At 38.4% G+C, this 23,643-nt stretch overlaps 1 protein-coding gene and 1 pseudogene across 1 annotated transcript in view; both read left to right on the plus strand.

The window, feature by feature from the left end:
- Window positions 1-23,643, plus strand: part of CUBN (cubilin) — a 285,455-nt gene that overhangs the window by 33,225 nt on the left and 228,587 nt on the right. Inside the window, exons 17-22 of the mRNA XM_036346196.1 lie at window positions 363-550; window positions 8,532-8,676; window positions 8,907-9,085; window positions 11,434-11,599; window positions 11,946-12,162; window positions 15,105-15,235. Coding sequence (XP_036202089.1) covers window positions 363-550; window positions 8,532-8,676; window positions 8,907-9,085; window positions 11,434-11,599; window positions 11,946-12,162; window positions 15,105-15,235 — 1,026 coding nt within the window. The remainder of the gene's footprint in view (window positions 1-362; window positions 551-8,531; window positions 8,677-8,906; window positions 9,086-11,433; window positions 11,600-11,945; window positions 12,163-15,104; window positions 15,236-23,643) is intronic.
- On the plus strand, window positions 20,982-22,156 carry LOC118674413 (annotated as a pseudogene).

Raw genomic sequence — 23,643 nt, forward strand, 5'->3', positions numbered from 1 at the left:
CTACATGGTTGTTCCACAAACACACATCAATTGGAAATCTCACAATCAGAGGCACTAGAGCCCGATGCACAAAATTCGTGCAAGAGTAGGCCTTCCTTCCCCCGGCTGCTGGCACTGGCTTCCCTCTGGCACCTGGGACCCGTGCTTCCCTCGCAGCCCCAGCTTCGTCTGGAAGGTCATCCAGAAGGATGTCCTGTCTAATTAGCATATTATGCTTTTATTATTATAGATAAACCTGTACAGGGTGAATAAAGTTGATATGTGACTGCATGTGTATGTAAGTTTTTTGAAAATTGTATCTAATGGTTGGGAGCCAGAAGAATGCCCATCCACATGACCTTTTCCTTCTCCCTTCTCTTCAGCGGATCTACCTTGTGGAGGGAACTACACAGACCCAGAGGGTGTTCTCTCCCTTGACTTGAGTGGGCCTTTCACTGAGAACAAACATTGCATCTATATCATACAGCAGCCCCTGGGAGAGCAAATACAGGTCAACTTCACCCACGTGGAGCTGGAAGGCCAGAGTGGCTGTTCTCCGAGTTACATTGAGGTAACTTTTACTACTATGGCCTTAGATGATGTTTTTTAATGTTTTTCTGTTCTGTAGAGCTGTGGTTTTCAAATGGTTGTTGTGTAACCGGACAATCAAGGGGTCTGGGCTGCCTGTCACTACTCCAGCCAGTTAAGCAGAGACACGGTTGAATCATATATGAGGTTTATTCCAATAATGCCGGCAGTATGGGAGAGCAGCAGGTCATCTGCAAAAATCTGCTCTGCACCCCACCATAAACCAACAGCTTATATTGGGTAGAAGTACAAGATTATGTGGGGAAGTAGGAATTGCAGATATGGGAAAGTGGGCATGGGATAATCATTACAGGTTACAGGTCATGTGGGCTGGGTGGCAGGGGAGTCACAGAGAGCGGGTGGCCTGGGACCAGATTACAGGTAATAGGGGCTGGGGGTTGTAAAGAGCAGGAGCTTCCAGGATTAGGTGCCATGAGGTTGTAAATCTTTCCATAATGATAGGCAGCTCTATGAAGGAGGACAGACTGCTTTCCGATGTTAGTTCCCATGTCTCAATGCATACAACTCTCAGCAAGGTTAAAGGGTGCTTTCTCTAATCAGAAAGGAACAGTCATGTTTATAGAGCACGATTAATCCTATACAATAAAAAGCTAATATGCTAATTAGACTGGACTGCAGAACAATCTGCCAGAACGATCTGCTGGAATGACCTTCCAGAACGACCAGTGGGCAGGGGGCAGGGCCGCAGCTGAGGTGGCTGGGGCTGCAAGGGCCTACCCTTGCATAAATTTTGTGCCTTGGGCCTCTAGTATTTTTTATAATTATAGTTAATTTCGAATATTCTATTTCTGCCCCTAACAGTTGGGTCGGCAGTATCCAGATCACCCAGGTGAGAAGTAATTCGATACCCTATTTCAGGTGACCTGAGTCAGAACCTCTAGGGGTAGGCCAGCCATCTGCCTTTTAACAGACCTTCTAGGTAATTCTGATGCAGGCTAGAGTCTGAGAACAGCTGCTTTAGAGAGTTTGGAAGAATTTGCCAAAAATAGACCTATGGATGGCAAAACAGGACATTGGTGATGGAATATCAAAGGACAAAAATGAAAGCTGAAACTAGAAACTCATAAAAATGCTAAATTACAAGCTATTAAATTGAGCTCTGGTAACTAAGGTGACTGCAAATAGTAGGAATAATAGGATTCACTAATGGAATACAGATTTCAGAGATTCTCCAGACAATATTCTATGTGAGGGCACTTGACTCAGAGAAGTAAAAGGATTTGCCCAGGTGAGCCAGCTGGTCAGTGGCAGAGAGTTAAGTTAAAGCATTGAAAACTCTTGTTATAAAGTTTAGATTTTTTTTCCTCATTTGTTCTGCTTACTCTTCTTCAGAAAACCTTAATTATGGTTTAAGTGTGTGTAATAATTGTCAGAAGGATATTTGAAACAAAAAGGCAGTCTTTGTTTTCCTGGCCTGGTATTTCTTTTGCTTAATTATTGGTCTAGCCACAAATTAAAGTGCTGAGCAAATGAAACAAATCAATCTTTGTTGAGCACAATCATTTTATGTAAACTCAGAGAGGCATTGACAATTTTGTTTGCTCATGTGTGTTAGACTAATTCAGTGTTCTAGGAAAAACCTGTATAACCTCTGCCCTCTTTCCTCCTTGACATGTAGAGAAAGGAAACGTAGGATTTAGCAACTAGATCTAGTACAGCTTTGTAGCTGGAGATAAAGAACTTAGCTTTGCAAAATGAAAAGAAAAATAATCAGAATGTGCTTGGTTCAATGCCTTGTACACCAGTGATTGGCTACTCAATAGTAACATGATGATGATGATGATGATGACGACAATGACAGGGAGAAGATGGTGACATATTGAGTTTGCAATCATCTAAGGACATACTTCTAAGTAAAACTAGACAAGTATTCCTGATTATAGAAAAGCGGATTTTTAAAACAACAGATAAAAGATAAGTTTATGACAGATATATTAAAAGGGGCACTGTTTCATGAGGCATAAAAAGCTTTAAAATTTTAACTATGAAATCATGAAACATAATAATGAATAACAAAAGATAATAACCTAAGAAAATGTTCTTTGGTCCCTGTGTAGCTTCTCTCATCTCTTATCCCTCACCATCAATTCTCTCATTTCAAGTGGGACCACATCCCCTTTCCTGTGCACCCAGACTAACCCACAGCTGCTCTCCAGGATCATCTTTATTTTATACTAGAGGCCCAGTGCACGAAATTCGTGCACAGGTAGGGTCCCTAGGCCTGGCTGGCGATCAGGGCCTATCAGGTTCCCTGCCTCCCTGCCTCCCCACCTCCCCGCCTCCTCCTTCCCTCGCTCCCTCAATGCCCCACCACCGCTGCTGGTCACCTGCCATATTCCATGGCAGCCCTGGTGGTCAACACACATCATAGCAAGTAATCGAACTCCCAGTCTCCCGGTTGAAGTCCCGAGGGAACACTTTGCATATTAGCCTTTTATATATAGAGACTAGAAGCCTGGTGCATGAAATTCGTGCATGGGTAGGGTCCCTAGGCCTGGCCAGCAATCAGGGCCATCTTTCCCAGCTTCTGGAAACCAGACCTACCCCTGCCGCCGGTCGCCCTCTGTATCTGGGGCGATTGGCGGGGTGATGGCACCCCAGCACTGCTCGCATCAGCTACCACCCACACCCAGTTCCCAGTTCCCCATTGGACAATTGGAGCCTGCCGGCCGGGGGGAGAAACTGAGAGGTTGGCTGTTCCTGCCTGCTCGCTGGCCCCACCCCCCATCGCTGGTCACCCTCTAAGTGTGGGGCAACCAGTAGGGCAATCAGGGCCCCAGTGCCACCTGTGTCCACCGCCACCCACCCCCGGTTCCCCATTCCCCATTGGGCAATCAGGGCCTGTGGGCTGGGAGCATCTGCCCACATCCTGAATTGAGCATCTGCCCCCTGGTGGTCAGTGCACATCATAGCCGGCTGGTTGTTCCTATGTCCAGTCGATTTGCATATTACACTTTTATATATATAGATAAGGGGCATTTCAAACTGAAGCTCACACCGCAAGAAGCCACATGCCAAACACTGCTGCGTGGTAGGATTCTATTTTCAGCTCTTGGTTGGGTCAAGCCCAATACCAGCATATTTGTCTTGTTGTGAATTAAAATTTAATGCTAAATTAGATTTTTAAAATTGTTATATAAAAACAAATCTGGAGACATAGCAGATAAAAACAAATGAACACATGCATTGAAATGTGGCTGTGGGACCTGATCCACTGCAGATGTTAAAGCTACTGGCAGGGCACTGGATTTCACTTTTAACATTTCAGAGAAACTGTGTTTTTTGGCCCAGTTAATTTTAGCTCTTACCATAGGCTAAATATCATGGGTCACATGTTATTATTGGGTCTCTGGGCCTGCAACAATCAGTGTTTGCTGGATGAATAAAGCAATCAATGAGAAATCTGGGTCTGGTCCTCAGAGAACTAGAACATCGAATTGGTCCTTTTCATTTCTTTGCATATGTGATGCAGCATAAAGACTGGATTTGCTGTGACACTGCAAGTGACTATGGCACGGCTTCACCTGACTTCTTAAGAAAAACTCTTCGTTAATACAAACCATGTTCAAACAGGAGTCATCTTTCTCCAGATGGTGCTATAATAACCAATAGTCAGTAACAATAAAACAAATCAAAAACAGTAACAAACAAAAAATTCCTGTGGCTTACAACAATGTTCATTTATTTATTCTTTGCTCATGTTAACATGTTGGTGTGGGGTCAATAGCAGCTCTTCTGATCTGTTCCCTGTCCCAGCAGCCCCTGGGACCCAGGCTCTTGGTCTTGTGAGCAGGCAAGTAAGAGACTGTTGAATAATATAATGACTCCCAAAGCTCCTACTCAGAAATCATACACCACTTCTGCTCACATTCTGCTAGCCCTATAGCCAAGCCCACAGCCAGTGGGAAGGGTACATCTTTATTCTCCATGGGGAAGCATTGCAAGTCACATGGCAGTGAGCACAAGGAAATAATACAGTTTATTCCAGTGCACAAGCACAAAGCAGAGAGGGCTTTGGGGGGAATGGGGCGTTGCAAACTCATAAGTCCTAGAATACTGAATGCAAGATGTGCTACAAAAGCATTTGGGGTCACTTTAGAACGTTTAATGGATTTTATTTGAATGTCATTTTCAAAGAGGTTGTGGTTGAGATATTGCTCTGTCTGGGATCCAGGGAGAATACAGGCTTTCAGAATTAATGAGGTTTCATTTTCACACAGAGAGAAACACAGCTAAAATCAATTGTGCCTCTAGGTTTAGGGCCCTCGAGCACGATAAGTTCCTCTGCAAACATTTGGACTGCAGCTGCCTTTCTCCTTCCTAATGCCCTTGAATTTCATTAGCGAGGCCCAGGGGAAAGGCCGCTTTAGCTGGTCTGATGCTATGTGGCTGTTTTTCTTCCTTCTTGTCATCTTCTAATGGACAAAATAGAGAAGAGAGACTACAATCTTAGCAGAAGCAAACGGAACCCTGGAGAGTTAGAAAGCAGGAAGATATCTTACCCTGTGTTCATGCTTTCTGGTTTGTCTGCATCTCTAATAGATTTCTAATTCAGTGTGTATGATAACTGGGCAAAAATGTTTTGTGTTTTGGATGTCAGATAGAGTTCAATTTTACACTTAGTAATGAACTGTCTTGCCCTGTCTTAAAATGAATGAATCCACAAGCATTTGTTAAATACCTGTTTACAAAGTTCCGTGTTTAGGTGCTAAAGGCGATACAGAAGTTTTTCTTCTTTCAGAGAATTGCTATTTGATTAGGGAGGTATTTAGCACAACTTAATGACAGTATGCAAAACAAATGTGCATTACAGCTCATAGAAAGGAACTGGTTTGGTGTGAATCAGTGGAGTGGTGTGTGCTTTTTTAATGTCTCTGTGAGACTGTCATATGGCTGTGCCATAATTTACTTAATCGTCCTCCTATTATGAGACATTTGGAATACTTTCAGTTTTTGTTATCATAGAATATTCTTTGATGTGGATCCTTGTGTGTCTTTGCCTGTATCTCGAATGATTTCCTTATGGCAGTGTGTTAGAGTGGAGTCGCAGGGTCCCAAACTAGGACTATTTTGAAGACTCCTGGGACATACTGTCAAATTATTTTCCAGAAGTTTATACTTTCACAGTTACCGATGAGAGTAGCTGTGTTACCATATCCCCTCCAGCTTTGAGTATCATACTTTCGAAATCTTCCCTCTACTGCCGGCTCCCCTCAGCCTGGGTAATCCTTTAAATCCCATTTCTGCTGAGTATTCCCTAATCCCCTGTGAGTTCAGAGTGTTTGGTTAAATCCAGGATTCTCTACACTTTAAGACCTTTTCATATCACCTTTTCACTATTCTGAAATGAAATCCATGGATGATAGAACTTCAATATACACATTTATATGAAACATTTTGGTTCAAAGTATAATATTTAGGAGCAATAAGCTTAAAAAAGCCTGGTCAAGATGCACTTGAAGGCAAAGCGAAAGCAGTGAAGTTGCTAGCTCCCTGAGCTGCTGTGAATGCTGGCATGGCTGGGGAGGTCAGTGACCAATTTTCTGAAATGGTGACCGACTCTTGGCAGATTTCCAGGAGAAAAAAGAAAGAACTTCTTTCGATTTACACTCTATTTGTCATCCTGGAAGATTCAGTGTGATTTTAACTGGGCAAAAATATGTTGTGTTTAGTATGTCAGATAGAGCTCAATTTTACACTTCGTAGCGAACTGTCACTTACATGAACGTCGCAGGGCATAGGAGAATTCTTGTTGTGTGTGACTGTCTCTCACATTTCAGGATAGTTAGTATCTATGGTCCCCAGCCATTAGCGCCAATAGCGCCTCTCCACCACTGTGTTAATAATTGAAACAAAAACAAAAAATGCCTTCTCAGATGTCCAACTGTGAGACCTACTGAGAACCATTGTGAAGTAATAATATAGTACCCTTCACTTTTCAGACATGATGTTCCTTTTTGTGTGTGTGTGTGTGTGTGTTTTTAAATGGGCTTGCTTGTTGTAAGTTCCTTGTGAACAGTGTCTCCCTCGTAGTGCTGTCCCCAGCAGCAGGCGCTGGCATGTACTGATGCCTTGATAATGCTCACGGAGAGGACGAGCCAATATTTAGATGGCTAGGTCATCCAAAAGAATTCTATAGAAGGAGTAGCATGTATATCCATGGAAGAATTTCCGATTTTGGTGAGGAAGCTCTAGTGTCAAGTATAACAACAGTCCACATTTTCTATTAGTAGGCATTTTGCTATGGAATTCACACTTGTTTTATCTGCTTGCTTCAACAGGTCCTTGAGCTAAGCTTAGACTTAGTAAGTTGTTCGAGTTTTTAAGTGAGGAGATTTGTGACAGATTTGAATCCAGGTCTATATGACTCCATAGATGGTACTCATGGCTATTACACTAAAGGATATTGACTATTGGTTAAACCAATTGATCTTTATTACATGAAAAACTTTTTATTTTACTCCTAACTTTCTAAGAGTTTTGTTTCTAATAAATAGAAATGTTAACAAACTTTCTGACATCTATGGAAATATATGATTTATCTTATTGAACCTATTGATAGGCTTAATTTATAATTTCTCATTTCAGATAATCCTTGCATAACATTTATTCTTATATTTAATTTGGTATATAAGCTTAATGATGGAGTGAATTCATTTTTCTAGGATGGTGTTTAGAATTTTTGTATTGATGTTAATAGGTGAGATCAATCCATAGTTTTCCTTTGTATTAATGTTGGGCTTTGATAAGATAGTTCTGAGAAAAGTTAGTTGGGAATTGTTCTATGTTTGAGGGTGTCTTAGAATAAATTATATATGGGAATTATCTGTTCCTTAAAAGTTTAAAATAACTTACCAAGCAGAGCATCTTCTGTGATACTGTTTTCAATTTTATCTGTGCTTTGTTTATTCAAATCTTATTTTTCTTTCTTGATATAATTTTAGCAATTTATATTTTTTTCTGGAAATAACCATTTCAAAAATTCAACAATATTAACATAGAGTAATACATGGAATTATCATATTAAACAAATTCCTCAGTATCTGTGCATTTATATCATCTTTGTCATTTTTTTAAATCCTCACCTAAGAATATGTTATTGTTTTTAGAGTGACAGGAAGGGAGAAGAAGAGAGAGAGGAAAACATTGATGTGAGGGAGAAACATTGATCAGTTGCGCCCCATACAGGCCCCGACTAGGGATTGAACCTGCAACCTTCTTTGTGTACGGGATGAAGCTCCAACTGAGTCACCCGGCAGGGACTTGTCTTTGTCATTTTTAATTTTGTGTATTTGTACTTATTTTTTTAATTTCCTTTTCTTTACTTTCTTTTATCTTTATTGCCAAATATATGTCTTTTATATTCCCACACCCTAACTTTCCTTGATAAACAGTTCATGAATATATTCATGAATTCCTTTTTTGTATTTTATTTATTAGATTTCTATTTTATTTTTCCTTTCTTATTTCTCATTTTAATATTTTCTAATTTTTAAGTTAACTCCTTTGAATCTCTCTCTTTTTAAAAGTACTTTTCTGTTGTTGTTATTTTTTCAATAACAAAAGCAGTTTAGTCTATGAGTTCCTCTAATTACAGATGTGGCTAAATATGCTATCTTATCACATTTTGTTGTTTCCTAAATAGTCCAAAATTGTACTTTTATTTTCTCTTTGACATTGTGGCAATTATTATAGGAACTTTTTTTTTTTTTTTTGCTTATGGATCTTATGCTTTTGGATCCTTTTGGCTTAAGATTTTGTTAGTGCTATTTGATTGTGCTAATAATGACCCACCTACTACTTTCAAGTGTAATATAAAAATGTAACCCAAATGAGATTATAACTCATTTTGAATCTGCCATCTTCTCATATCCAAAGAATACTACCCTACCAAGATAATTTTGTCAATTAGAATTACAGATCTATTTTATTTTTCTTTTTAGGTTCGAGATGATGATACCTTACTTGGAAAAGTTTGTGGCAATGAAACCCTCTCTCACATTAAATCCATTACTAATAGTATCTGGATCAGATTTATAATCGATGCTTCTGTTGAAAAAGCTGGTTTCAGTGCTGTTTATCAAGTGGGTAAGAAAACCTATGCCTCAATTTTTAAATGTATAATTTCCCTGATTGTAACATTTTAGTTTCTTGAAATAATTTTGTCATTTTATGTCCTTAAGCAGCAAGGAAGAAAAAAATCTAATAGTAATGTCACATTCAATTATACCCTTGCACATAATTAGAATTTACAATAAAATTGAGGGCAAAGATCATTTCTCTCTGCACAAATACTACTCTCATTTCCATACTTACAGCTTGTGGAGGTGAATTAACTGGAGAAGGGGTCATTCGCTCGCCCTTTTATCCCAACGTGTATCCAGGAGAACGGATCTGCAGGTGGGCTATCCACCAACCCCAAAGCCAAGTAGTTCTTCTCAACTTCACTGGCTTTGAAATTGGAAGCTCTGTCCACTGTGATACAGATTATATTGAGGTAAGAGTAAAACACCTGTGAGTATTTATATTTGGTTGGATATTATTAAAATATTATGTTATATTATCTTCAAATCAGTTACATGAAAAAAAACTAGTTTGCACAGACCAATATTTCTTATGAATATAGATGTAAAAGTCCTCAACAAAATACTAGCTAACTGAATGCCTCAAGATATAAAAATGATTATATATAATAGCCAAGTGGGACTTATCTCAGGAATGCAAGCTTGGTATGCATCCCCAAATCACTTAATGTAAAAGGAAATAAAGGAAAAAGCCACATGATTACCTCAATAGATGCCGAAAAGGCACTTGGCAAAGTCCAATACCCTTTCATGATAAAAACACTCAACTAATTAAGAATAGAAGGATACTTCCCTAATCTGGTAAAGGGCATCTGTAAAAAACACACACACCCCACAACTAACAGCACATTTAATGATGAAACACTAAATGCTTTGCCCCTATGGTCAATAAAAACATAAAGATGTCTATTCTCACTTCAACATTGTACTGGAAATTCTAGGTAAGGCAATTAAACAAGGAAAGGAAATAAAATGCTCTCAAATGTAAAGGAAGGATTTAAACTATCTCTATTCACAGATAATGTGATCTTGTATATAGAAAAATCATGCACACACATGAACTATTAGAACTAATAAATTCAGCAAGTTGCAGGATACAAGATCAAAATGTGAGTCATTTCTTTTTCTATACATTAGCAATGAAAATAAAATCAAGGAAACAATTCTATTTATAATAGCATAAAAAGAATAAGTATTGATGAGTACATATTGAAAAAGATGTGTAATACATGCACTCTAAAAACTACAAACCATTGTTAAAGGATATTAAAGTCCTAAATAAATGGAAAGACAGCTCATGGTCATGGATTATAAGACATAAAGTTGTTAAGATGGCAATACCTCCCAAATTTATCTAAAGATTTAATTCAATCCCTATCAAAATCCCAGCTGGCACTTTTGCAAAAATTTACAAGCTAATTATAAAATTCACATGGAAATCAAAGGAATCAGAATAACCAAAGCATTCTTGAGTAAGAACAAAGTTGGAGGACTCACACTTATTTATTCTAAAATTTAGAACAAAGGTGTGGTAATCAAGTGTGTTATTTGAGTAAGGATAAAAATATGAAACAATGGAACAAAATGTGAACATCTAGAAATAAATCTATACCTTTCTGGCTAATTGATTTTTAAAAACAGTGCCAAACAATTTCAATGAGAAAAAAAAAATAGTTTTTGAACAAATAGTGTGGAATAGCTACATGCAAAATTATGAAACTGGACCCCTTCCTATACCATTCACAAAAATTCACTCAAAATGAATCATAGAACTAAATATGGGAGCTAAAACCCTTTACTTCTAGAAGAAAACATAGGAGTAGGTATTTGTGACTTTAGGTTAGACAAAACCTTTTTAGATAGGACACAAAAAGACAAACAACAAAAGAAAAACTAGGAAAATTAGACTTCATCAAAATTAAAAAGAACCTAATTTTTAAAATATGCAAAAATATTAATATATATTTCTTCAAAGAAGATATACAAATGGCTAATAAGTACATGAAAAGATGCTCAACATCACTAATCATCAGGGAAATACAAGTCAAACCACAATGAGGTAGTGCTTCATACCAACTAGGATGGCTATAAACAAGAGGTCAGATAATAACAAGTGTTGGCAAGGATTTGGAGAAATGGAAACCCTTTTACACTTGTACACTGCTGGTAAGCATTTAAAATGGCATAGCTGCTTTGGAAAAGAGTTGGCAGTTCCTCAAAAAGTTATCTAGAGTTATCATTTGATCCAGCAATTCCACTCTTAGGTATATACCCAAGGAAAATAAAATGTGTCTACACAATGATGTGTACATGAGTGACTACAATTATTAGTCATAATAGCAAAGTAGTATAACAATCTATGTGTTCATCAACTAATGAATGAATTAATGTAATGTGCTTTATCCACACATGGAATATTATATGGCATTAAAAAGGAATGATATAATGACACATAACTTTGAAAACATTATGCTAAGTGAAAGAAGCTAGTCACAAAAGCCATATATTATATGATTCCATTTATTTGAAACGCAGACTAGACTATGGAAATAGAAAGTAAATTAGTGGCTGCCTGGAGCTGGGGTTTGAGGAGAATGGGGAATGACAGCTAACAGGCATGGAGTTTCTTTTGGGATGACAAAAATATTCTAAAATTGAATGTTACTATATTAATAAAAACATTTCAGAAGTAATTATTCTTAAAGCAGTTTTTCATAATAATTATTTAATAATAAATTTGAATATATCTTTTTAACCTTAGATTGGTAGCAGTCCTGTTTTGGGTTCTACTGAAAATAAAAAATATTGTGGCACAGACATACCTTCGCTTATAACATCTGTGTACAATTTTCTTTATGTAATATTTGTGAAAAGTTCTTCTACTGAAAATCATGGTTTCATGGCTAAGTTCAGTACTAAAGATTTGGGTAAGTGATTGACACTTTCTTCTCTTTGTTTCTCAGGCTTATGTCAGAATAAGTAAACAATAGAAATGTACTATTACAAAAAATCTATCCATACTGTAGATGTATACTTATCTGCACTGTAAATTTTTAATGTACACTCTAAAGAAAAATATATATTTTGTAATCAGCACATAGCAAGAGTTAATTGATGTCTATTAATAAGATTAAAACCAATTTATCTGAAGTAGCATATAAGGAAACTTTTTCTTTTTGAACTTTTAAGAAGTTATTATCAGATTATTTTATCTTGATTTTCAGGTAGCTTGTTGGTTACTCGTTCTAACAATTATTATTTTTACTTCAATAGCATGTGGAAAAACTCTCACAGAGCCAACAGGAATTATTCAAAGTCCTGGTCATCCAAATATCTACCCCCATGGCATCAACTGTACCTGGTATATATCAGTCCAACCTGGCTTCTTGATAAATTTGATATTCAGGAGATTTCATCTGGAGTTTCATTACAATTGCACAAGTGACTATCTGGAAGTTTATGACACTGGTTCTGGGACATCTCTTGGGAGGTGAGATTATTTTGGTTTAGTTTTTTTTCACACAAAAAAATTTCTTGTGTCATTGAAGGATGTTAAAGTCCACCATGTTGTGTTATAAAAACCAGGTGAGATTAACATGCTTCTCAATGGCCACTCCTGCATTACTACTCTGTAGCCTTGGCACTTTATATATTTAAGTTTTGGCATATGTGTATACCCATGAAGGCATCATTAAAATCAAAATAATGCACACGTCCATTATCCCCAAATCCTTCTTTCTGCCCATGATAATTTCTCACTCTGCCCCCATCCCTAGGAAACCACTGCCCTGCTTTCTCTCACTGTAAATTGGTTTGCATATTCTGGAAGTGGAGTCATACTGTACATACTATTTTTTTTTTGAACTGGCTTTCCTGGTCAGCATAATGTATTGGTTGATTTCTTGGATCTGAGAGCTTATAATTTTATCAAATTTGAAAAATTTTTGGCCATTAGTTCTTGAAATAACTTTGAGGACTCGACTCTGATTACTTGTATCTTAGGCCATTTTGATATTGTCCCAGGACTCACTGATACTCTGTTCATTTGATTTTGAGTCTTTGCTCTCTGTGTTTCATTTTGGAAAACTTGTATTGTTATGTATTCAAGTGCCCTAATCTGATTTTCTGCAATGCCTGTTCTGCTATTAACCCTACCATGTGTAGTTTTCATCTCAAACATTATAGTTTTCATTTCTAGAAGTTTGCTTTGGGCCATCTTTTTTATCTTCCATGTTTCTACTTTGCACATTAATGTTTTCCTCTAGCTTCCTAAATCTGTGAGATTCAGTTATAACTATTTTAATGTCTTTGACTGTGAATTCAGTCATCTGTGGCATTTCTTGCTATGTTTTGGTGAGTCAGTCTTTCTTCTCATTATGGTTTATACTTTCCTCTCATGTCTGGTAATATTTGATAGGATGCCAGACATTTTTAATTTTGTGTTTTTGTGCACTGGACATTATTGTATTCCTATAAGTATTCTTGAGGTTTGTTTTGGGATTCAATGAAGTTATTTGGGAACAGTTTGATCATGTCCAGTTTTGCTTTTCAAGTCACTTGTTTATCTTTGCTGCTTGATATTCAGTGTCTTGAAAGCCATTGTTTTATGTATTTTAGTATTTTTAGGTTCAAGGTTATATCCAGCTCCTCTTTGTTGAAAAATGGAAATTTCCTAATGTTTTTAAAATTTCTTGCATTTCATTTTTTCATCTACTTTTTAGATGTTCTTCCTTTACCCATTATTTTCTTAAACTTATTTCTCACCTGCTTTTAATCTCCCTTTTCATTTTTTGCTCTTATTTGTCTTAATCTTTCATTTTAAAAACTTTTTATTTTTAATGGTACTTGACTCATAATCACTGAAAAACACATATTTTTTGCTGAATGGCATAAACTGCCATAATGTTCTCACCCAGTTTGGCAGATATGGGCATATACAGAGTCATTTAAAATATTAATGAATTCAAAAAATAAAATATTAATAAATTCATCCAATTTTATTTTTATCAAGATATCAAATCTATTTTAACATTGAAATAGTATTACACACCATTTTTTCTTTTTCTCCTTCAGAAATTAATCAGTCTAGTTTCCATATATTTGGTTTCTATTTTTTCCCTTTGCATTGGTTAATCTCACCAAGTGTGCATTGATTTGAGATTTCTATTTCATAGTCACTCCTTTTTTTAAATTCTTTATTGATTAAAGTATTACATAAGTCTCCCTTTTCCCCCATTGATCTCTCCCTGGCCACTCGCTCCCCACAGCACATGCCTTCACCCCCCTAGTATCTGAGTCCATTGGTTATACTTATATGCATGCATACAAGTCCTTTGGCTGATCTCTTACTCCACCCCCACTCTCCCCTGCCTTCCCTCTGAGGTTTGATGGTCTGTTCAATGCTTCTTTGTCTCTGGATCTATTTTTGTTCATCAGTTTATGTTGTTCATTATATTGCATAAATGCGTGAGATCGAGTGGTATTTATCTTTCCCTGACTGACTTATTTTGCTTAGAACAATGCTCTCCATGTCTATCCATGCTGTTGTGAATGCTAAGATTTCCTTCTTTTTTACAGCAGCATAGTATTCCACTGTGGAGATGTACCACAGTTTTAACAGCACAATTTACCATAGCTAAGATTTGGAAACAGCCTAAGTGCCCATCATCAGTTGAGTGGATTAAAAAACTGTGGTATATCTAGTCACTCCTTCTTACAAGTGTTTCTCTAGAAAGCTGCTCCTGGCATGTTTTTGATCACAACTCTACTTTTAGCATGACTAGAATCGTTTTTCTGAATAAAGCTGCTTTTATTCAGCCAAAATTTGACATGGCTTAGTAATCAAACTCTTACCTCTGCATAGGCCAGCTGTCAAAGGAGAATATATTTTACCTATATAGGGTTTGTTATCCTAGGCACTATTTTAGGTCCTTTATATACAGTATATTGACTCATGAAATTTTCAAAACAACCCTATGAAGTAGTTACTATTATCATTCTCGGTTTAGAGATGGAGAAACTGAGGCATAGAGGTTGAGTGGCCTGCTCAAAGTCACAATGGCTGTAAATGATAGAACTGACTCAAGTCTGTGCTTTATGCATTTATGTCATGGGGTTTCCTTTTGTTGTGAAAAGTTCATTACATTTCTGTTAATAAGTTCAATAATATGCTATATGGTGACCTAGCATAGCTTGTAATTTCTAATTTCATTACACTTATATGACAAGTCATACAGCCAGGTACACACATAAAACTTTTAGGGAAGTAATCATGAGTAGGGAGATATTTGCAATTTTGTAAAGGTTTGTGCCTAAAGATAATAGGGGATATTATTATTATTATTATTATTACATGTCCTAATTTTGGTGCATTATCTAAAGTGTACTAAAAGATTTTAAACCCGTGTTCTTTTTTGTTTTTGTTCCAAATAGATATTGTGGAAAATCAGTCCCACCCTCTCTTATCAGCAGTAACAGCTCATTAATGCTTGTGTTTGTGGCTGACTCTGACCTTGCTTATGAAGGCTTTTTAATAGAATATGAATCAACTAATGCATCAGCAGGTAACAAAACAGCATTTGTATACTTGGATTCCTTTACTCCATTATTAGTGGTACTGTGAAAATACTTCATCCCCCAATGAAAGCTATATTTAGAACAACATATAGTGACTTCAGTATCTTTCCTATTAAAAATAGAGGAATGATTAAATGAGTATTGTTTCAATGATAAAAATTTTCTAATTTTCAAAATTAGAAGGAGGTTTTATAAGAGGATGTTTTTGTTCTTAGGAACTACACACTTATGTTTTCAGATCTAAAGATATGGAGTGTTTTCAGATTACTTTTAAGTGGTTCAGAGAATAAAGGAGTGAGCAAGTCAGAGCGGGAGAAAGGGTGGGGGAGGGAAAGCAATGGGGGCGACATGCAAATATGCAGTAAATCTGGCTAAAAGGAGTTCAGGAGCTATTTATTGCAATTTTTCTATGAGTTTAAAATTCTACCAAAATAAAGTTCAATTTCTTCTACCAAAGAAATCAAATATGCATTTTAAGAAATTAAAAAAGAACAACAGCAGATAAAATAAGAGGCTACTTACACAGAATTTTATGGCAGGAAATAAAAGATTTCTTGACAAAATAGACATTTCTAAATTTGACTTAATAAAATTGAACCTTTTCAGTATTTATAAATTTTATTGTATTTTTCTTATTAATTAATTTTCATCATTATTTTGCTCTTTGTAAATGCAGTGTAGGAACAATTACCTTTTGCAAGGAGAGTCTTTAATGTAATACAAGCATGTCAAACTCACAGCCCACCAGCCATGAGTTTGACATGCTTGATGTAATATGTAAACCAGAGATGCCCCAACCCTAAAATCTGTGGGGTTTAGGAGTATTATGTTTTTTATGTTTATGTTCCCACCTGGGATGGGTACCAGTTTAGAGAGTCTGGGTTTTCCTTTTTTATCATATTTAGAAAAAAATTTAATGATCCAAGATACTGTCCAGTGTAAGTCTATAGTGGACAGATGCTGAGTTTCCCAAGCATATCCTAGCCTTTGGATTCCCCAGAAACATGGTATGACTCCCTGATGCCCCTTCGGAAAGCACTGGGAGCTTTTCCTGTGCCAGGACGTGCTCCCTCTGACAGCATCATGTGCCCAGAGATCCCAGGTGCTCATCTTTTAAAACTCCCACTCCCAAAAATAAAAAAATACATACATAAATATAAAAGCCTAATACTGTATGCAAATTGTCCCTGGGGGAGTTGGACCGGGAGACTGATCGCTTGCTATGATGTGCGCTGATCACCAGGGGGTGGCGCAGAATGAAGGGAGGCCCCGGCCGGCAGCCGGCAGCTGGGGAAGGGAGGCCCTGACCAGCAGCCCGAGGTCCCTGATGAGCCCTGATCACCAGCCTGGCCTAGGGACCCTACCCGTGCATGTATTTCATGTACCGGGCCTCTAGTAAATAAATAAGTAAATAAAATTAAAAAAAAAATCTCCCACTCAGAATCCCTACCCAATTTTTCATTTATTTCTCTTCAAAGTGGCTAGACACTACCATTCATTTCAGGCAAAACTGCTGTTCTGTGCAGTAATTGAAGTTCTATGTCTTGGTAGCATGGCTTTAGAGCTCTTCAGAAGACTGTGAGGGAATCATAGACCTTTCTCTCCTGCGGGACCCTCTCTAGGAAACGGTTCATTTTCCAGCCTAAGCTCACGGGAAATTGAATCCTCATCGTTTAAAACAGGTTATGTTATATGATTGACTTATTCACTGGACTTTTTTCAGTTGTTTAACATCCAATGACTAAAATTGACTTTTCAAGAAATTCCAGTGTGCACACAATTTTCCATCCTTCTATAGTTTCTTCTGCCTCATATATTTGGCCAGAACCACACTGAATTTTAGATTAGGTTTTGGATAAAATCACTTGAACTCTCTGGGCCACAGTTTTCTCATCTGTAAAATTAAGGGATTAAATCCAATGACCTTTGAGATATCTTCTAGCTTTAATCAACTATATGAACACAGTTTAATTTGCTGCATGAATAAGCTAGCTGTATCTTAGATAACATATGATGCAGGCAGGGCCTCCTGGAAATGTTATGGGAATTTTTGTAATAATATGAAAAGTAAGACATATCTCTATGATGACTAAAACAGCTCTGCTAATACCACACTAGCTTGTAAGGCAGTCAATATCTAGTGCAATAAGAACCCAGAGCAAGCAAAATAATCTGGCAGGGAGGGTGTTAAAGTTAAATTCTAATTACATATTTTTTTCAGAAAGATAAGATACAGGTAAAATAAAAGTAAGTTGAGAAAAAGGAAGGGAGCAAGCTGGACAGAAAGGGAAACTGATGAAGAAAGAGGACACAAGGAAAGACAAGTGATGAAAGAGAAGAGGACCCTGAGGTGGCAAACTGGGAAGGCTCACAGTCCGCCTGCCTGGGTGCTGACCACTACTTTGGCCTCTGTTCCAGGCAGGGCTGAAATCACAGACCAGGGAGTGTTCCCTTTCCATCCTTTGGCTAAGCCTGGCCGCTCCCTGGGTGCTTGCTGTTTTGCTCAGGGAAGGACTGGACTAGCTCAGGAAGGAGGCTGCTATGGGGTTGGGCTGGTGACAACCAGGCAGTGGGGGAGCCCGCCAGACAGCCAGAGTCCAAGTGAGTTCCCACCTGGAAATAGGCAGGTGTTAGGACAATTTTCTTTTCAGTTGTCACCTTATTTTTTTAGACTTTCAGCCTAATAAAACCTTATCACAGAAAAGCATTAATGGACGCTCAGTCATTGGCCCTCATTCTATTTTATGGCTTTAGCAGAAGTTACTTTCAGAGCAATAATGACATTTTTGGTTCTTGATTTCTAGTTCCTCGGCACAACAGGTGTGAGTTTCTCTGCTGAAGTCTTTCCTGTCTCTCTCTGATAAAGGCTGTATTTCCTGACCGGACTCCAGTTCCGTTTCCATCTGCAGTGCAGACTATGGGCTATGATGTCAGCCTCTAAGTATGTGTGTGGGAGGAAGAGATTGGCTTCTGGTCATTGCTTTGACTCCCTCCCTCATCACTGTTTCTGCCTTTGTCCAGATGTGCCTGGGAAGTAGAAACAACAAACTAACAAGTAAAATGTCTGAGGGTAGAAACTCTTACGATTTGCTTAGTAACTGATCATAAGATTAGGTTTTAAATGTTTGCTTATTTAAAGTATGAAATATTTGAATTCTGAGAGATACTTAACTTTACTCATTTAATGTGTAAATTAGGTCCAGTAATGCAGTGTTTCCAAATTCTACTGTTCATAAGTAATTTGGGGCGGAACTTTCTTGTTACAAATTTCCTTGATTAGTTAATCTTACTAATTTAAACTGTAATTTTATATTCTATTAACATTTACTTCATAGACACTAATATAATATTACAGAGAGAATTTTAAAAGTATAAGAGTTGAGAAATGTACCTGATACATTTTCTATGTTAACATTAGATGAAACCTACATAACATCTAATTTAATGTTTTTCAAACATTAAAACATTCATGCCTCATTAGTAGGCCATGAAATTAACTTAGGTTACTACCTACATTTGTTAAAAGTATGGAATAGAATAGAAAGTATCAGAATTTATCATACTGAGTTAGGTATTATTTCACCAAACCTGTTTGCTATATCTATTGTGTGTGTGTGTGATTGATGTAAATATATTTTTATGGTGTGTCAGAAAGTTCAAAACACCAATCTAGTTCGGTTACCTGATTTTTTAAATGAGGGAAATTGAAATCAAGAATTGAATTTATCCTCCCAAGAATACACAGCTAGTTGGTTTAGAAGCCAAAACCTAACAATCCAGTCCCAACATCCAATCTGTTTGTTTTGCCATGTCTAGGTTAGCTCTTGGAAATGCCCTACATGAACTGCCCATTGTGTGGCTGGTAACATTCAATTCACAGCTATGGTAAAATTGTGGTAGACTTTCCTATTTTCTTAAAAGAGAAGTGCTTTCTAACCACCTAGGGAAATGACAGGAAGTATCAGAACCACATCAACATAGGGTTAAAAGTGTGCCCTGGTGGGATTTCTCAGTCTCCTTATTCCCAATTAAGAGTGACTGCCCCCCCCCCACCCCGACCCTCCCCCAGCCTCTGCCCCAGTGTGTGTTTAGTGCTGTTTCTCGTCAGTCATTTTGGAATGTCCCTAGAGTTACCTAAGAGTTAGAGGTCAGAAATGTTATTCAGCCCTGGCTGGTGTGATTTAGTTGGTTAGGCGTCCTCCTATCACTGAAAAGTTGCTGGTTGGATTCCTGGTCAGGGCACATCTCTCAGTTGTGTGCTAGATTCCAGGTAGGGGGTGTGCTGGAGACAGCCAATGGTTCATTCTCACATCAATGTTTCTCCCACTCTCCCTTCCTCTTTCTCTAAAAATATATTTTTAAAAAAGAAATGATAACCAGAAGGGCAAGAGAATATTTCTTTAGAAGAAAAGAATAGAGTTCTGTTTCTATTTTATGTTACTACTAGTGCCCCAGTGCATGGATTCGTGCACATTGAAAGGAAATTAATTAGAAGGTGGCAGGCCAGGTGGGACTGGGTAAGAAGGGCCAGCCACACCCTGGAGCCAACCTCCCGTAGTCTCTCCCCAGCCGGCTGCACCTGGGGTGGAACCGCGGCTCGAAGGTCGTCTGTGGCGTGAATGGGGTCCCTCCTGCAGGTGGGTCCCTGGGCCTGGCTTGTGGGATCGGGCTGAAAGCAGCTCTCTGACATCCCCTGAGGGTCCCAGATTGCCAGAGGGCCATTCTTGGATGACACAACCTGGAATCGGGCTCTTTCCTCTCTGGTTCCGGGTGCGTCACTGAGAACCGCATCTGCCAAGTCATCGCAGCTTGGCAGCTCCTGCATTGAGCGACTGCTCCCTGGTGGTCATTGCACATCATAGGTATCAGTCAGATGGTCGAACAGTCAGATGGTCGCGTAGGCATATAATTTTTTAAATCCTCACTAGAGGAAATGTTTATTGATTTTAGAGAGAGGAAGGGGGGGGAGAGAAACAGTAGGTTGACTCTGTATGCACCCCTACCTCCACTGGGAATTCAACCTGAAACTTAGGTATGTGCCCTGACCAGTGCATAGGGCAATGCTCTAACCAACTGAGCCACACCTGTCAAGGCCTGATTCTAATTTAAAAGTTAAATCCCATAAGCAGTTTCCCCAAACTCTATTGTTCATAAAAAACTTAGGGTGGGATTTTCTTATTACACATTCAGGTATTAGGGTTCCCCCCAGAAATTCTAATTCAAATAGGTCTAGAGTGGGTTTTCACCAAGCAATTTAAGTTATTGTAATGAAAGTTTGCAGTTCCCCAGAGACTCCGAAAGTCAATCTTAACACATAAATTGCAGTATATAATTACAACTGGGATGTAATTGTGGACAGGATTGTAACTGCTCACGGTGGAAAGTACTTTCCATGACAGGGTCAAAGAAGGCTGAAGACAAGTCAGAAGTCTTGGTTCTTGTCTTGGCTTCGATACTAAAATGCTTTGGGCAAATCAGAATCCTCTCTGCTTCTTGAATTCTGTGTTTTCTGCTGTGAGATATTCAGATATTTTTCCCTCTCGAAGGGTGTTAGTCAGTCTATTAATCTTTTAAAGATTTATTTCCTTATTGGTCAGTATTTTCTCATACTTTTGTGTATATGGGTGTCCTGGCACTTCCCAGCTCAGGCATATTTATTATTTAATTTCTTAGTCCTAGAATGGAAATGCTAAAGAAAACATCTAATTGTGCCCTGCCCCTGCTCCGTGGGTTTGCACTTGGGTCCAGTGAAGGTGGTGGGGAGGTGGCGGGCTGTTTGGCCTCCTTCCGACACCCTGGGTGTAGGGCCAGGTCTCGGCCTTCCTTGGGGCTCCTTCTCCGCCCTCATGGCAGACATGGGAGGACAGGGGCTGGAGAGGGTGGCCGTGTGCTCCCCATCTCCATCTCTGTTGCTGGGCGGCAGCAATTCTTCCATGAACCTGTTGTCTCCCCTTCGCCATTAGAGCTTCCTGTTTGACAACGATGGTGATGGGGACAGGGAGAATGAAGAATAAGTGGATGAAGATGCCCAAGTCTCAGTGGCCAAGGGGGAGCCTGGGAGGAATGGGGTGACAGGGGTGCGCCAGTGTGGTTGAATCCAAAGATAACCAAGAAGAGCAGAAACAGGTGCACTTACCAGCGAGCAGCCTGATGCCAGGGGAAGTGTGGTTTATTGGCAAAGAAAAAGAACGTGACTGCAACAGGAAGCTCTAGACCAGTGGTTCTCAGCCTTCTGGCCCTTTAAATACAGTTCCTCATGTTGTGACCCAACCATAAAATTATTTTTGTTGCTACTTCATAACTGTAATGTTGCTACTCTTATGAATCGTAATGTAAATATCTGATATGCAGAATGGTCTTAGGCGACCCCTGTGAAAAGGCCGTTCGACCGCCAAAGGGGTCGCAACCACAAGTTGAGAACCGCTGCTCTAGAGGAATTAAATCAGAAAAAAAGAAAATAAAAGGCAGAATGTGAATAAAGAAAGATAATTGCTGAAGAAAAGCACAAAGACTGGGTTGAGAAAAAGAATAAACAGAAAAGAAACTGAACAAAAAATTAATGAAATGGAGGAAAAAGCAGCAAAAGGACTGGAGAAAGATTGTAAGAAAAAGCAAAAGAAAAAGATAAAGAATGGTTAAGGGAAAAATGCCGAAGAATGTGAGTAGAAGAAAGAAAAGGAAAAAGAGAAACAACATCAAGCTGAATTACAGGAAAAAACCAGAAATTGCAGAAAAGTGTTTAAGGAGTGGTTGGAAAACGCAAAAAATGAACCTCCTCCAGCTACAAAGAGCTATGGGTATGCCAATGGAAAACTTACAGAATTTTACAGTGGAAATTCTTATTCAAAACCAGCCCTTTATAATCTAATTCCTGGAAATCTACTCATAGGCCTCCTCCCAAAGACTAAGGATCTACTAGGAAAAAAAACTAAAGGCCTGAGATAAGTTAGCCACACAGGTAATTCAGAAAGCCAGAACCAATCGTTGCCTTGGGACTTTGCGCAGAATACAAAGATAGGAGACATGGGAAATTGCATACTTTTGCCTGTAGGTACTTAATTTTAAAATCAGAAATTGTGCTTTTTACTCTCAGTCAGTAGCTCAACATTTGATATGATTGTTGACAAGTACAAATTTTTGCATTTATATATGGAGTCCTTAGAACTTTTTAAAGAAGATATTTTTAACATATTTTTATTGATTTCAGAGAGTAAGGGAGAGGGAGAGATAAAAACATCAATCATGAGAGAATCATTCATCAGCTGCCTCCTGCACACCCCCTACTGGGGACTGAGCCCGCCAACCTGGGCACATGGCCTGACTGGGAATTGAACCGTGACCTCCTGGTTCATAGGTTGACTATCAACCACTGGGCCATGCCAACTGGGCAAGAAAGATATTATATACAATCCATCTTTGAAGGATAGATGATTGATTAACAACTGTGTTGTATTTAGCTTGTACTAAAACCACTGTAATACCAATAAAATCAACAATTTTTCTTGTGGGGGGAAAAAAAAGAAAACATCTAATAGTAATATTCCTAATCTTCTACTCATTCTCATTCCTGAATTGGCATTTCCTGTACAGAGAAACCAGGGATTATTAAATAGTACAGGATTTGGAAAGGGAGGACTTGGCTTTGAATTTTTATCTTTGGTTTGTCGAAACTAAGTGATTTTAAAACTTAACCTCTGGGAGTCTCAGAAGCTCCCTCATCCATACCTCTCTAAAAAGTGGAGTTATAATAACTGGCTCTCTCACATAGTTGGGGACAATAAAAGGAGACATTCTATGGGAAAATTACACAGTAGCTGTGAAACACAACTGTGCCAGGTGTAAAATAGAATGACTGATGTCCAAGTGCAGTTTATTACACTAGGGGCTGTAGTGAGTTAGCTTACATTCACATCCATCTGAATTGGTCACCTGTGAGGGAGAATCAAAAGCGAATTCTGTGACTGCTGAACAGCGAATTGTAGAGCAAAATGTTAGATTTTGATTAGGGAGGCTTCTTCTTTCCTAGAGGGAGCAATTGAACCTGTAATTTTATCTTCCCTCAAGGCTTCACTTTGAAGAATGTTAAGCCAAAGATGCCAATAGAAGCTGATGATGGTTCCTGGTTTGACTATTATTTAACACATATCTAGAAAATCTGAGGTCAAATGGATTCATGCAGACACAAACGTCTCATGAGTGATTTCAGAAAGCACCACTTGCCCTGGCCAGTTTGGCTCAGTGCATAGAGTGTCCGCCTGTGGACTGAAGGGTCCTAGGTTCGATTCTGGTCAAGGGCACATGCCCAGGTTGCAGGCTCAATCCCCAGTAGGGCGCATGCTGGAGGCAGACAATCAGTGATTCTCTCTCATCATTGATGTTTCTGTCTCTCTCTCCT

This window comes from Myotis myotis, unplaced genomic scaffold (genome assembly GCF_014108235.1).
Source record: "Myotis myotis isolate mMyoMyo1 unplaced genomic scaffold, mMyoMyo1.p scaffold_m19_p_1, whole genome shotgun sequence".
NCBI classification, from domain to species: Eukaryota; Metazoa; Chordata; class Mammalia; order Chiroptera; family Vespertilionidae; genus Myotis; species Myotis myotis.